A 15,726-nucleotide genomic window follows, 5' to 3' on the forward strand; every position below is an offset into this window, starting at 1 on the left:
ATGAGTATGCATGGGCACTTCGCTTCCCGTGCCTGGTGCGCTCTGCTGAGCACAGCAAAATGGGAGCAGCTCCAAAATGTAGTGAGGGGCCGAGGTCTTGCTGAAGCAGAGGCCAGGGGCTCTCTGTTTGCTCTGCTGATAGCTCTCTGCAACATCGGCCATTAGTGGGCTGGTTGCAGTAAGCTGAGGGTGCCTGGGCTCACCAAGATGGGGATTCTTGGGCTGTGGCCTAACCTTGAGTGCACACCATGCCTTCCCATCGTCAGCTGATGGGGGACTTTGATTTTCCGACTTGAAGTTCAAGTGAACACCACGGTTTTAATAGGCTTAAATAGTCCAATTGTTTGACTGGATCGGCTGGCCGGTGTTGACAGCACAGCAGTGGGTCCCCTTGTTGTTGGAGTGTGGGACAGGGGAGAGATCCCGGTCCATGTGCCTGAGCTGCTGCTGGGATCTGACATAGTCTGTGTCTTTCAAGGTCCAGAGTGGTGTGTGGCTGTGCTGCCTTGTTGGGACTGCATGAGGCCTCTGGTGAGCTGCTGTATTTTGGTCAGCCATGGAACCGCTGTAGCTGTGGTGGTTTTCTTGCTAGCAACCAGACTACTGCAGTTAGTAGAAAGCCCAATTTCCTCTGTCTCCTGAAAAATAAGAATGGTCAAGAAGTTAGAAATGCTTCCGTTTAAAAATAAATAAATAAATTTGGATGGGTCGAGGCAATTTGCTGGTCTGTGACCTGTGGCAGCTGTATACATCTGTTTCTGCCGTCCCTGTCAGCAGGGCAGCAACCTTTGGTGGCTGCAGGGTGATGGTCGGGAGCTGGTGCCGAAGCAGAGCGCTGGGTGCTCATGGACACGTGGGGCCTTCTCATGGCTGCTGCAGTGGCATCATGCAGGCCTGCAGCCCCTTGCCAGCTTGGTGGCAGGCAAGGCAGATGAGTTTGCACCACCAGGGCCACAGCTTGCAAAGGGATGCTGAGTGCTGATGCAGGACTTGGAGCTGGAAGTGACTGGCACCGCAGGGCACCGCTGAGCCCTGTCAGCGGCAGAAATGTTGTATAGGGCAGAGCAGCACCAGCAGCTCTGCCCTGAGATTGAGTGAGCTTGTGCCTGCCCTTGGCAGCCTGCCTGCCTGCCTTTGCAGCAAGAATGCCCTGCAGCTGTGCAGAGATCCCACCCCAAACGCAGAGGCAGCGTTGTCACCTTTGGCATGCAGAAGTGCTGGTGAGCTGTATATATTAGCTGTGTGTATATATATATATATAAACTGTATATATTACCCACAGGGAGCCCAAATGCTGCTAGCTCAGGTGCCTCTGCCCCACTCTTGGGTCTCACAGTGCAGATGTGCCACGGCTAGTTGCTGGAAGGAGGACATAAGTGGTTACGACTCTGTTTGTAAAAGCTGACATGACAGCAAAATGTTGAAGGACAGATGCAGCTTGTGTCTGGTCAGATAAACTGCAGGGCGGCAGCCAACAAGGCTACTTAAAGGCAGTGCGGCAAATGGGCTTCAGCTCTGGAAATCTGTGCGGTCTGAGGAGAACCCTGCTGAACCTGGTGAGAAGCTTTGCCTTCACTAGGCTTCTGTGCTGGGCCTGGTTTCATCAGGGTGTTAGCAACCCATCTCAGTGTATGAGCACTCTCAAGTCCATTCTGTTTCCCCCATTTGAAACAAATGAGTTCAGACAATAGTAGTCTTAAAACTGTAATTTACTTTTTGTGAAGGGGGAATTACAGGGAGTGTAGAGTCTTTTTGGGAAAAAAATCACAAAAGGCTTGTGTTATGAATGTGACAGGAGAGGAAATACTGGCTGTATTTGTGCCACTTGTTGCTTTTTGGTGTGTGTCTGGGCTTGGAAAGTTTTCTGGTGAATTTGGGATTAAGTGCTGCCTGGGAAGGCAGTGAAACCAGAGGAGTGTGTAGTACGTGACAGGGGTAGGGGAAAGATGATGTGTGTTTCCAGAGGGTTTAAACACTCATGAAGATGAGGGGAGAGGGTTTCCGCTGGAGCTGCCTCACATGAGGGTCTCGGCCTGGGTCCTTGGTGGCACTGTCACAGGAGCTCAGGCACTTGCACAGCTCCCTGAGGTCTCCTGCACCCTGCCTGGGAATGAGCATCATTTCTGGGATTTGGCATGTGGGGCTTGCAGTGCCTCAGCTAAGAGGCATGTTTCGAGGTCGCATAGAAGGGAATAGCGCTTCTTCGTGGCAGCGTGTGTGCCCAGGACATGGGGGATGAGCAAGGGGTCAGGAGCTGCTGAAGGCACGGGTGGAAGAGACTAAAGTGAAGTGCACCTCTTTGTAGATGAGGATGGAGCATGCATATTTATTTCCATGCACCTTTTAACGTTGCTGTTTGCAATTTGGCTAACAAAATGCAGGCAGCGGAAACAGTGGTGGCACATGTCTTGGCTCGAGATGTGCTAGCTTGACTCTCTGGATTAACTGCAGCTGAGTCTCAGATTGCTGGTTTAAACAGAGCGCCTGAACAGACATTAAATTGCCTTGTGGCACTTTCACAGCCTTTCTCTAGCGAAACCAAAAGTGCGTTTGTGGCACCACGTGTTCCTGCATTCGGAGCGATGGCTAATTTTTTTTGTAAATTGAATAAATCATGCTAAAAAAAAAAAAGTTAATGAGGCATTTAATTAATTAACAATGTAGAGTTTTATGGTCTTTATGGTTACATTTTGTGGTTAATGACATTCTTCTTATAGCCTCTTAACACAGAATTGCCCGACAAAATTAGCCTTTTCGTCCAGTAGTAGGTGTTCCACCCTAGGATGAGCGAGCCTTTCCTTTCTACAAAAATAGATGAAAGGTCTTTTATTTTGAGTTGCAGAATCTATTTTAAATGGTAAATGCATGCTAAAAGCGGAGCCGAATATGGCAGCTGCTTCTGCTACCTATATCCATCTGCTAATTTGCCTGGCGGGGTGGTCTGGTGTTGAAGGAAAATTCATACCTCCGGGGTATAATTTTGCACAACCCTTTCTTACGGGCTCGAGTGAGCGCAGGGTAAACAGCATCCGTTCTGGACCAGTTTTTGGCCTTTGGTCTGATTAGCCAGGAACATTAAGAGCCGATGGCTGCATCAGGTGTAGGTGGTGGACTGTTTGGTCCCCGTGGCAGGTGAGGGGGATGCTCTGGTGCCTGGGACAGGCAGCTCATTAGCTTTAGCCTGGTTAGTGAGGGCCTGCTAAAAGAGCAGTTTCATGCTGTATCCTGGATACCGGCTCTCGAGTCAGGTATACCCAGAGCACAGATTATTGCGGGCTTTCCGGTAGATTTTGAAACGGGAAGAATAATAAATGCATTGCAACCAGCGATTGTTTTATTCTCTTGCTTTGGCAAAGCAAACACTCACCCTCTCTGTGCCATGTCTGGCTTTGCGAGGATGTCGCTCAGCCCTTGAGAGGAGCAAATGCAAAATTAATGGCTTGCCACTAATCTGGGAACACGGGGGCTATTTCATACATACAGCATCTCTTAGAAATGCGGTGGTCTTTTCTTCTGCATCTGACACGAATCGAGGAAGACTCACACCATCCTAAATTTTCGGTTGAGTGATGGAGCAGTCATTGTTTCAAGGCCGCACGGCAGCGTAGAGCTGAGTCTGGCTTAGGCTCTCGACCATGGTATATTTGACTGCAAGATGAATTGTGTTAAATTCACATGGCTTCCCACGGCGCTGGGCTCGTTATTGGAACCTGGCGCCTGGCTTTAGTTCTGCATGCAGAAAACTGCAGTGGGTGAAAATGGGATTTCCCTGATCTTGATAGAGCCGGGCTTTTTTTTTTGTTTGCCGATAGCAAACTGTCCTTTGTGTGTCTTAAATGTGTTTTGTTTCGGGTCATGCACTTTTTCTTTTTAAAATCAAACTGACGTCGGCTGTGCTGCTGTTGTGCTTGCAGAATTTTCTACTAAAAAATGCAGATGTAAGAGTAAAAACCTCCCCGCTAGCTTTACGTGTGGAAGTTTTGAGAAGCGAAAAGCTGTGCGTGAGTTTTGTCTGTGAAATTTGTTCCCTCTGCAACGATTCCTGATGCTCGGGGCTACGGGAAGGTCCCTGGGGGGCACGGAGCTCTCGGTGCTGCTTTGACCAAGCGGTCTCTGCTATGCCTCCTGAATAAACGACTTTCAATGGCTCCACCTTTTGTTTTCCTTTTGACTGACCCCTCTCAAAAAAGGGTAATTTAGGCATCATAGGGATTTGGTGTTTTGCCCTTTCCACCCCGCTCTCCTTCAAGAAGAGAAATCTCTGCATCTTGACATAAAGAAATAACTGTATGTATCTGTTTTCCCTCCTATTTCCAGGAAGTAGTTCTGTATTGTTTGGAAAACAAGGTGTGTGATGTGAATCATCGTGACAACGCCGGTTACTGTGCCCTGCATGAGGCCTGTGCCAAAGGCTGGCTGAGCATCGTGCGGCATCTCCTTGAGTACGGGGCTGACGTCAACTGCAGCGCTCAGGATGGAACCAGGTTAGCAGCACCGCCAGCCCCGATGCTGGGAGGAAGCACCCCTTCCCCCTCTCTTTATGCCTCTCCTTTATAATCCCCTAGTCTGACCTCCCCATCCTGCATGAAATCCCCAAAGCAGGTAATACTGCCACAGTACCCCCCTGCATGGTGTCCTCCTTGCTGCTGGTCTTGGGGCAGGAGACGTTAGTAGAGAGGTGGGGGTATGTGTTTGTTGTGATTCGACTTCAGTGTAATATGTTTTCTTCGGGGAATTTTAATAAGTTGTGCTTTTTTTGTGAAATTGCCAGCTGCAGGGCAGGAAGGAGTGATACTTGAGCTGCAGCCCTGCTCTTATGTATGCGCTCCAGGTCCTTTGAGTTGTGCCAAAAGAGCGGGCTTCGCCTTGTTAGTGGGGTTACTTTGAAGAGCACTTGAGGCTTTTGTGGCGATGGGGTGTGTGAGTCCTATATGTGCTATATAAAAAAGTTGTTTTCCGGAGCTGTTAAACTATCTTCTCATTAGATATTTTTGATTTTTTTTCTTTTTTTTTTATCCCAAATTAGCCTTTTTTCATCTCCTTCACAGAATGTCAGGAGTGCTTAGTTCCTGTGCTCACAGTATAAGGAGCTTTTCCTTTTTGCTTTGTCAAATGCTGCTCCCGCACCTCTTTTAAATGTCTTGTGCCTCTCCTAAAGTACCTCTTTAACCACCTCTGCGGGGCTGACTTCGGGGTTATTTGTCCTCCCCATATGCAGAACGTTATCCAGTCTATGCATTTTGGGGACTGGTTGCTTTGTATTCTGTCAAGCTCCCCTGCAGCTTGTTATCTCAAATGGTTTATCCCATTCACTATCACCCTCCAAATAGCCAGGGAGGTAAAATCAGCATAACTAAGAGTCTGCCTCTTTTGTTTTTAAGCTCTTTATTTATTAACTTGGGAAGGGAGGAGCCAGGAAAACAAAAGTCCCAAGTGGGCCCGTTAGAAGTTCATGATGGTCAGTCGTTACCGGCCCATCACGGCCCAAAAGAGACGTTTCTGGATAAACAAGAGAACTCTGGGTGGCTTGTCTGATTCCTTCACCAGCTCCCACTTCTTTGTAAGAAATCTTAGATCTCTGAAAAACAGCCCCACATTTTCTGCTGTCTCCAGTTTTAATATGTGACCTATGCAGCAGCAGCGAGTTGCCATAAAAAGAATCCCAATTTATTTTTGCCTCACTTGCCGGAATAACCTGTATAGAAAATTAACCCCAGGAAGTTTTTGGACCAGTTTTAATTACCCACCAGTTCAGAGTCCACCTTTGAATTCAATTCACAGATGGAGCTGATTTTCAAGAAAGAAACTTGGCTTGTATACCCTGAAAAGTTGTTTTGGGGAAAATGCATTTTGGAAATTAACGTAATAATGATCTGATCATAGACGGTAATGTCAGAACTCGTCTTGCAGCTCCCTGTCTTTTCTGATGGCAGACACACTTTTTGTTTGAAAAGCTGCCCAGCAGGCGTTGTGAATCCAAACCACATCTAATACACTGATGAAGGATGGTCTAGCTGCCCCAAGTTGGGCAGGACAGAGAGCAGAAGCTTCTGTAGGGAACTTTGTTATCCTCTGCTATTAGGTAGGGCCGGACTTCTCTGTCTCCATAGAGTAAATCATGACATCCGTAAGGCAAATCCCATTTCTCTCATGAAGCCTCAGTAAGTTTTTCTCCTGTAACTTTTAGGTGGAAAAAAGTGTGTCTTCTTCAACTGTGTTGCTTTTAAAATTCAAGTTCCTCAACACGTTCACCCTTTGGAAAGATAGTAAGATCTTAAAACAAAAAAGCCCCAAACAAACCCACCATCAATGACTTCTCCCCCTCCCCTGCTTTTTTAACTACACCAAACATGCCTTCTTGCTGCCTCTCCCACCTCACAAGCCCACTAGCCAAAGATATTTTTGGTCGTGCTGGAAGCTCTTGTGCCTCCAGACAGCGGCACTGGATATGCTTCATTCTGTTCAGCCAGTTAAGGTCAGTGTGCATAGAGGAGTGCTGTAACTGTGTGAGCTGCGATGCACACGCTGGGTTTGCTGGCATGGCACCCGGGGGTGTCACTGGATCCGGGGTGCCTGAGGCTTCGGTCTGTGTTACTAGCTGCCTACCACCTCTGCGGTTAACGTTTTGGATGACACTCTGCAAAGTTGTGACAAGTGAGGATGTGGCTTCATTCTAAGCAAAATGTCCATATGGTTGTGAAGGATGTAGTGAAGTTCTGCAAAGTCCGTGCGTCTCCTTTCAGTCCTGTTCTGAAGTGCTGCAGGTGCTCTGATCAGTGCGGTGCTTTTGCATGTGTGAAAGAGAAGCAAAGACCTGAGCCTCTTGCTTCAGTGTTGCCTTTTATGCACCTATGCAGCCAGAATGTCTGAGTTCAGTAGATAAGGTAGGCTTTCAGCCTCTAGTTTGTAATGCTATCAGAAATCTCGGTGAAGCCAAAAACAAAGGAAGTGTCAGACTGTAGTGGCAGGGCAAGGGGGTGACAGTGGCTGGGGGGTGTAGGTATGGTGCAGTCCTTCCCTTCGCTCTCAGCTGGGGCTCTGCCTGCACACCTACTGCTGCCTGTGGTGCAGGGTGTCCCTCTGTCTGCCGTGTTTACAGCACATCTGGCCCGGCTAAATACTGTGGTCTTCCATGCTTTCCCCCTTAAACTCTATGCTGCAGACCCTGAATACACAAGCACTCTGCCACTGAATTAGTGGCTAATCAAAGATTATTGTAGAACCGGGCAAGATCTTTAAGACCTGTCTCAGAGGTGCCGCAGTCACTAAGGGCTCTTAATCGTCTTACCTATAAATAATAATAGACCGTGCTTAAGAGGCGAGGCTTTCCTTCCCTGACGGGACCCCAGTAAATGCAGTAGCTCCACACCGACCAGTGCCTGACATTAGCAAGGATGGTTGCTGGTGTATTTGCCCTTACCTCCTTGTCCTTCTCTTACTTTCTCAGCTGAACCGGCATCACTTTAAAAACAAAGCTGCATGCCAAAACTACAGGCATCTCCTGCCTGTTAGCAAGGCATCTCTATTGCTTCAGAGTTCCCTCGCTAGACTTGCTCTCCGAAGCCAGTTCTGCTTTATCCTTCTTGCTGGCAGCTGATGAGCTCAGCCTTTTTTATTTTTTCCCTGGGAGGACCATGCCAAGATGGCTCTCTTCCTGTGTCCTTTCAGCTGGTCTTGGCAGAGACATACCCTCCAGCAGCTAATTGCATTAAAGAAGAGGCATCCTGCGTAGCTGCCCTCCTGCAACTTGTGCCTTTGCCTCTTCCGTGGGGCAGCATTGCATAACAGGGTAGATGGAAGTAAAATAAGATGCCAGAGACATGGTATTGGTTGGTGAGTTAGGAAACCTCTTATTGCAGTGAGGAAAATTCTGGTGGTGCCTGGAAGGCTGAGAGCAAACCCTGACTGGTCTAAATAGTTTATAATTTTGGTGGTGGAAGGATAAATCCCCAGTGAAATGTTTTCCTAACTCTAGTAGTGGTAAAAATAGTAGAAAGAATTCGAGAGTACGCAAGAGAGGCTTGAGACGTGTGTCTCCTGTAGGATATTGCAGCTCTCGAATGTCCTCAGATCCTTCTGGGGCCTTCTAAAGGGTTTGTTTCAGAGATGAGATGTACTACCATTAACTGTACCATTAGGGATAGAGTGTTTATTTCCACGATGCTCAGGGTGGAAAAGATGATACGGGCAAAGCAGCCCATGAGAGGACTCCCGGGGATCTTTTTTTCACATCTGAAGCAGTTGCTGTCTCCAGTAGTCACTTTTGCATCCTACAAATAGGATGGTTAAACTCTGCCAAGACTGAAAAATACTCCCTCCTCTGCTGGCCCTGGTGGGAGAAGCAAACAAGTAGCTGTGCCTTTGCATGGTCCTGCTCAAGCTTGCCAAGAAGCTGTGCTAGCCAGTAAAAGAGTCTGTCAGCTCTCTGTTATTGCCTTTTTTTTCCCTTGCTTTGTCTATGGGGAATCTCCCTTTCACCCCCCCCCACCTCCTCCCCCCTCCCTGCCAGTGTTTTCTTTCCTTCCTTCACTTCTATTTATTGTTCTTCCTCCTTCCGCATGGCTTTACTGCGCCTTTCCTTCCCCTTGCCTCTATAAAGTCCTCTCTCATGCCTGGGGCAGCCTCTCTGTGCTCCAGCAGGCAACAAAGGTTGGTCTGCCTACCCTGCTGCCTGCTCCACTGCCAGTCCTGCAGTCTGCTCCTGTCTGCACCACCGTGCTGGGTTGGGTGACCTATTAGAAATGGGGAGGGGGTCCCATCCTGGAGTTACAGCCAATGTGCTGTGATTTTTCCTTCCTGGGGAATGCCCAGGTGCCCTTTAATAAACTCATCCGGGTGTTGTTAAATCGATTGAAACACCAGGCGGTAATTTAGATGCTGTTTTTAATAAGTTAAGGGATCATCTTGAATTCATTACTGCTTCAAAAGCCACTTAGGTGACTCAGTTTAAGAAAAAGCCAAACAAGAAAACCCACAAACCAACAAATCCACAATGCCCTGCACCCCCACCCTGCAAAACCAGAAAGTCCTAATTCTAAAATAAAATGGAAAACAGTTCAAAATTAAAGACTCCACTAAAGTGAGGGACTTGGGGGAGAAAAAGTGTCCCTAGCATTTGGCGGCAGCCGTCACTCTCATCTGTTCTCGGTGCCTGTTGCCAGACTGTCAGCCAGGGATGCTTCATGCCCAGTGGGGGACAGGAGGGTTTGCAGCAAGGCTGACCTTTCCCGCTGTAGATGCTGAGCGTGTCGTGACCTGACAGCTCAGGCCTCAGATGCTTGCTGACAGCCAGAAACACCCGATACTTCTTGTGCCTCCGTGTCATCACCCCTATTATTTGTTACCTCTTGTGTTGTATCGCCTGGGATGTTTAGCACTGGCCAGATCCTGGATATGCTGGGTGCTGGGTGCTGTGTAGGCACATGATGTTGCAGTTGTCTCTGTGTGGAAGCACTGAGTCAGTAGGAGGAGGTGGGAGAATAAGGCTTGCGTGGGACCCCGGGGATTCTGGCTTCTCCAGCACCGTCTGTCTCAAGAGCATCACATAGTGTGAGTGTAATGTTAGAGACTTCCCTGAGAAATGGAGAAGGGATATCCTCACACTTTGCAAGTGATCCTCACGGACCTCTTTAGTCTTAAAATTTGAAAGTGACTTTCCAAAGAGCGGCATGTGGGTCTTTGAAGGCATGCATGTGCTGCAGTCTCTGGTGCCAGGTGTCTGAGGGGTGGCACAAGCTGGATTGAGGACTAAGCTCAGCAGCTCAGGGATGACCTGGTTGATCGCTGTGTTGGTGCCCTGGGGTGTGCAGGATGCAGGGGCAGCTTGGGATAAGCCATTTCTCCATAGGGAATGAGCTGCAAACTCTGCAAGTGCACTTCCTCATGTCAGTATATGGCGTACATATGTCAAAACCAAAACCGCATGCAGCTTTCAAGTAAGACGGGCAAGCAAGAGTGCTTCATGTGTCACAGGTGTTAATCACCTTCAGTCACAGCCTACTAGAAAGGTACTTGGAGTAAACACACCTGGAGCATGCTTCCTTTTGAGATGGGTTAGAGTCCCCCTCCTACCAGCAGCACTGTGGGATAGAGGGAGAACGGTGGTGTGCCTTCCTTTTCTGACTGGTTTGATCTGCCCTTCCTCTGCCCTGCGGTCACTGGGGTGTCTGTGGTGACATAGAGGTGATGTGCTGCCCGTGGAAGAAGGAGTGGTGGGACGCGGCCTCTTTGCAGGGGGGAGTTTAGGCCCTGGTTGATAGCTAGTCGTGGTTTGGTAGGTGGAGCTGAGGGGTTTCCTTCTCTGTGCTTCCTGATGACTTCTCCTTGTAACACCATTCCGAAAGCTTTCCAGGAAGGCAGTATGTTATCCTGGTTAAAGTCCTTCCTTCCCTTGCCTTTTAATACATCTGTTTGAGAGCTTGAAAGCCTTGTTGTGGGGTAGCGGTGTTGACAGCATCAAGGAGGAGGAGTGTAGAGTTGAATTGAGCTGCCATGATTGCTAGCCATGCTTTTGACTCCCTTTTCAGTTCCCTGCTCATTGCTGTTTTAAGGAAAAGATGGGATTTTAACACATCTTCATTAGTCTGAAGGGTAATATGTCCTACTCCCAGACAACTCCCGTTCCGTATAATCAATTTTAAAGGCAAAAGTTAATGTGACTTATAATTAGCGATAAGGAATTCTAAACCTGGAATTGCAGGCATGTGTATTAATGAATAATCTGTAGGCTCACAAAATCTCTGTCTGAGCCTGTATAGATTGCTCACGCCATGTAAAATACGTTAATGTCTGGGTGGACTAAACTTAAAATAACATGTTTTTCTGTTCTCTGAGTAGAAGGGTTGAATTGTGCTGCAAATATATTCACAAGTACTGCTTAAAGAGGGTATAGCACAGAAGTTTAATTCCTAGCAAATTTTCATAACTTATTTCTATGTGCATAATTTAGGAGCTTTGGGTAACTGATTTCCATGCTTGTCCGGAGGCAATTAGCCCTTACTCCGCAACACGCTGTTAAATTGTCAGAGGCTTGGAACAGTAGAGTGATTTGCACCAAAATGATACTTGTGAGGCTTCACACAAGCTTCTGCTTTCCGTTACAGTAGTGTAATTATTTTACTGGCCTTCAAAATATGTAGAGCAATGAATAGACATAGAAGAAATATCTGCCCTGAGCAGTATGATTGTGAAAAGACAAGGGGGAGGGGATGATGTGCAAGTGAAACCAACAATAAGATAATCGGCAGCTGTATTAGAAGTGTTATTTGCTATAAATAACTTTGATCTGAAGTCAGAAGTTTCTTGTCAAACACGTTTGAGTAATACTGTTGAGTCAAAATGTAATGCTATGATCTTTCTCATTTCTCCCTAGACCAATCCATGACGCGGTCGAAAACGATCACTTGGAGATTGTCCGCTTGTTACTATCTTACGGTGCTGATCCAACACTTGCGACCTACTCTGGGAGGACCATCGTGAAAATGACCCACAGTAAGCTCATGGAGACTTTCCTCACAGGTTTGTGGCCATGTTGTGTGGGGCTTTGATGGTCATGGCAAGTGGGGGGATATTCCCTGGCCCCCCAAAGTCCCTGCTGTGTGATGGGGATGGCTCCACGCCAAGGAGCATTAATTAGGGAAGGCTGCAGTAGCTCTCTCTCTGCCTGCAGAAACCCAGTGGCTGCAGGTGGGAGGCACAGCCATGCATGGGGGCTCCTTCTAATTGAAACTCTTAATAAGTCATAAGGATTATGCCTCTATCAGATTTGATAGGTAGGTAGGCGGTCAGCGGGCTGCTTCAGTGCCTTCGGTTTTCTGCTTGAAATGAAAATAAGAAACTTACCAAATCAAGTAGCTGTTTGATAAACATATTCATGTATTCCCATGGTCTTGCTTTTTATGCTAGCACTTGTCTTTTTGCAAGTTCTGCCTCATTTTATATCCAAAATGCTGTAAAACCGTATTAAAGGCTCTTGTGTTTAAACATGTCCATGTTCTAACATGGTTTTAGTTTTTTTCCTGTTAGTTTTGGATAAAGACACTTACACTCCCTAATAACTCACTTCTGAAAATGTTTGCAATGTTCACAGTCAATCAGTTTAAGTACTTATCCACTTACCTGTTTTTAAATGGTGCTGTGTAGAATGTGCATAGGTGTGTCAGGACTCCAGTAAAGTCCAGTGTCACACACTTCCTAACATCTTGAGTCTCAGTATCTTTCCATCAACTCAGCTAGCAAATCTCCCAAATTATGTCTTCAGGAAAGAATGGCATCTTATGGACATAAATGTATGGAAAAACCTTTCCTACCAGTTTCTTTGGGGCCCCTTTTTCACCCCCAAGTTGGTGTCCAGAATAACTGTGCAGGCTAAAAAGTGGGGTACATCCTATGTGTCACAAAAACAGAACGCCACTCTTGGTTTCTGAAGCTTGAGGTTGGGTCTGTCCCTGTTACTCTGTGACTGATCATTTGATGTGATGGGTGATTATGTGATGTGCTGGGAGAAAGGATGCAGGAGAGAAGCAAATTACAGGACTATTGGCGAGAACAGTGTGTATATGCTGTTGTTTGTAGCATGTGTGTCGGGATATACGGTGTGGGTTTCTTTGATGGAGGATGCATAGTGAGACTGTATGACACATGGTCTGCTGAATTTGCCAGCTTTTTGTTCTCATCGCTACGTTTTTGTTGTTGTTTTTCCCTCTCCAGAGTATTTGACTGACCTGCAAGGTCGAAGCGTTGATGACCCTGGTTTGTACTGGGATTTCTATGGCAGCTCTGTGTGCGGTGAGCAAATGTTACCCTTTATTTCTTTGTATGCGGAGACTTTCAAAACATGTGCATGTGGGGGTGGGGGCTGTTTTGTTTTTATGGTGGAGGAAGCTAGGAAGGAAGCAAACTGATTTTATTTACAGATCACGTTATTGGAAGAAAAAGCAAAGACGTGCAACAGTCTCTTCAATGCTGACTTGGCACCTTTATTCAATTTTGTTTAGATCCAAAAGATGAATCTGGCTTTGACATCTTGGCAAATCCTCCCGGCCCAGGTGATGAAGATGAAGATGGTTTTAGCGATGTGTTTGAATTTGAATTTTCAGATGAGCCTCCCTTGCCATGTTACAACATTCAAGTGTGTCTCTCTCAGGGGTAAGAACAAATACAGGTTTTGGGGTAAAAATAGATGAGACAATCTGCTCGGGATGGCGGCAGTTTGTGTCCGCAGGGAACAGCGTTTGAATTCATGTAGCGTAAATGAGAGAGCAGTACTCTTAACTGCCATGCTTTTTTAGAAATAGGCTAATAGGAGGTGAAAGGGGGAAAGGCTGACTTGTCAGAGCTGTGTTTTGACTGCCGTACTGCAGAATGGGATGAGTGACGTTTGAACACAAATTCCTTCCCTCATCCCAGGCAGGCATCTTGGTATAGCATCCGAAAATACAAGTGCTTCTAGCACTTAAATTTGGCTATTGTGTCTGTAAGGTGTTCTTAATTTTATTTAATGAGCTTGTTTGTTTTGCTGAGTGGACACACTCTGTGGGTAATGAAAGAACACCATTACTGCTGTTCTAGACTTCGCATCAAGGCTGGTTTAAAGATCTGAATTAGATCAAACAAATACATATCTTACAGAAGACGCTATGATACTTAATAATAAGCAAAGACCTGAAAGTTTTATTATCTATTGTAATCAAGATCTAAATTAGTTTTGTAAACAGCTCCCGTTTGTCATTTGCACCAATTTTTATGACAGCTGTGGGAAAAACAATTTCAGATATTAATCATGCAGGAGTGTGGGTTTTAGCATGGTTTTATTATTTGGGTGATGGATGTAACTTCAGTTCTTTGAAATGGACAAGTGCAACGATTGAATTTAAAAAATGCATTCTTAATCTGAGAAAAACAGCCCTCTGTTGACTTGTATCTAGTATTGGCATCTCTGCAAGTCAGAGGTGCCGAAATTTCTGGTTATAAGTATAAGCCGTCTCCTAACTTGCTAAATGAGGGCCAGGCTCAGCAGGTGAACCTTTAACCGTATGAGCAGCTGTTAGGGTGGCTGCTGACCCACGTGCATGCTCACAAGCCCTGAATTTATAGGCTTCAGTGCCCCTGCATGCCTGGTCCCTCTCCTGCCTCAAAGCTATGGACAGCAGTACTATGAGTAAATAAGTATGCACCTGCACCCCTTAGGGCAATGGTCTTGATTTCAGGGAGGTTGCTTGTGCAGGTATGGTCAGGGAGGGTTTGTCACAGGAAAATACAGTGAAGAGTCAACAAGCCTGTGACTTGAAATGTCAGTTACTGGAGCCTCTTTTTCCTTCACCTCCACAGACCACGAAACTGGCTTTTGCTCTCGGACGTGGTGAAGAGGCTAAAAATGTCATCTCGCATCTTCCGCTGCAACTTCCCCAATCTGGAAGTCGTCACCATCACGGAGGCAGAGTTTTACAAACAGACTGCTCTCAGCCAGTTGTTCTCTTGCGCCATGGACCTTGAAGCTTTTAACCCAGAGAGCAAAGAGCTGTTGGACTTGGTTGAGTTCACAAGCGAACTCAAGACTTTGCTTGGCTCCTCGCTTCACTGGTTGCATCCGCACGAGGACCCTCCCTTCGACATCCTCTGGTGAACCATCAGGCCGTTTAATGTACAGTGATCTATACAGTTACTTCTTTATGTATATGTGTTCAGATGCAATTGTTTCTGTAAAGAAAGGACACTATTAAATATGAAAATATCTTTCCTTTATATAAGAGATCTGAATTCCAGTTGTTGGATGGATTTTGGAAGAATTTTTTTTTAACTTCAGTCAGTTTTTACGGAATTGTTATATAATGTTTCTTTAAAATGCACACAGGCTTTGGGATAAGTTTGTTATTACTCGGAACACATTTTTTTTCCTTTTTTTTAAAAGAATACACCCACACATTGACTTTGTTTCATACAAAGCACTGATTACACAGAACATACCTTTTCTAGGTGATGTGATCAAAGTCGTGTGGCTCGTGTGGGAGGTAGAATTCGGTAAGGCACTTGGTGATATGAGTTTTGTTTTTTTGTTTACAGAATTACCTGCTTTGGCCAGGTAAGCCGCTATTGAATATAATTCAATAGTTTGTAATATAAATTAAACCATATCCATACGCATCAACTAATTGTAAGAACTTTTATATCCTAATTTAAAAGCTGTGAAATTTAGTTTTCACACATCAAACCGGATTGTTTATATATGTTTAAACATTTTATGCTCTTTATTTAAAGAAGACTTTGAACTATTTTTTCTGTACCTTGTAAAATATTGAAAAACTAACATATGTTGAAGTTGCTTGAAACTGTACATAAACTAAATTTTCTGAATTGTGTGTTTATGTTTGAGATCTGTGTTTTAACTTTGTAAGTAAATCTCCTGCCTTTGTATTTATATTTTACAAAAATTTTCTTAAAGGCAATAAAACTGTTGAGAAATGAAGAGGCTAAACTTGACTCCCATTAATCCCGTGCCTGGGTGCCAAACGAGCTCTGACGCATTAACGTCTACGAAAGGAAGCTCTGGGAGCAGTTCCCGAAGCGGAGCAGGGCTGGCACGGGTGCTGATGAGCAGCTGATGAAATCTGACGTAGAATCTGCATCGGCTTTCGAAATTCAAGGTTGCAAGAAGACGTTGGGTGGGCGCCCTTTGTGGGACAGCGGTTTGAAAGCAGTGTTCACAACACTTTCTGCATTGCCTTCTTG

At 45.9% G+C, this 15,726-nt stretch overlaps 1 protein-coding gene across 7 annotated transcripts in view; it reads left to right on the forward strand.

The window, feature by feature from the left end:
- BCOR (BCL6 corepressor) overlaps positions 1 to 15,463 on the forward strand; it is an 82,284-nt gene extending 66,821 nt beyond the window's left edge. For all 7 annotated transcript variants that reach the window (XM_065677147.1, XM_065677148.1, XM_065677146.1 and 4 more), the window contains 5 exons: positions 4,318 to 4,484; positions 11,372 to 11,517; positions 12,709 to 12,786; positions 12,996 to 13,146; positions 14,329 to 15,463. In XM_065677147.1, coding sequence (XP_065533219.1) covers positions 4,318 to 4,484; positions 11,372 to 11,517; positions 12,709 to 12,786; positions 12,996 to 13,146; positions 14,329 to 14,623 — 837 coding nt within the window. In that variant the 3' untranslated portion in view covers positions 14,624 to 15,463. The remainder of the gene's footprint in view (positions 1 to 4,317; positions 4,485 to 11,371; positions 11,518 to 12,708; positions 12,787 to 12,995; positions 13,147 to 14,328) is intronic.
- The last annotated feature ends 263 nt before the right edge of the window (positions 15,464 to 15,726 follow it).

The sequence above is a fragment of the Lathamus discolor genome, chromosome 4 (assembly GCF_037157495.1).
Source record: "Lathamus discolor isolate bLatDis1 chromosome 4, bLatDis1.hap1, whole genome shotgun sequence".
Taxonomy (NCBI): Eukaryota; Metazoa; Chordata; class Aves; order Psittaciformes; family Psittacidae; genus Lathamus; species Lathamus discolor.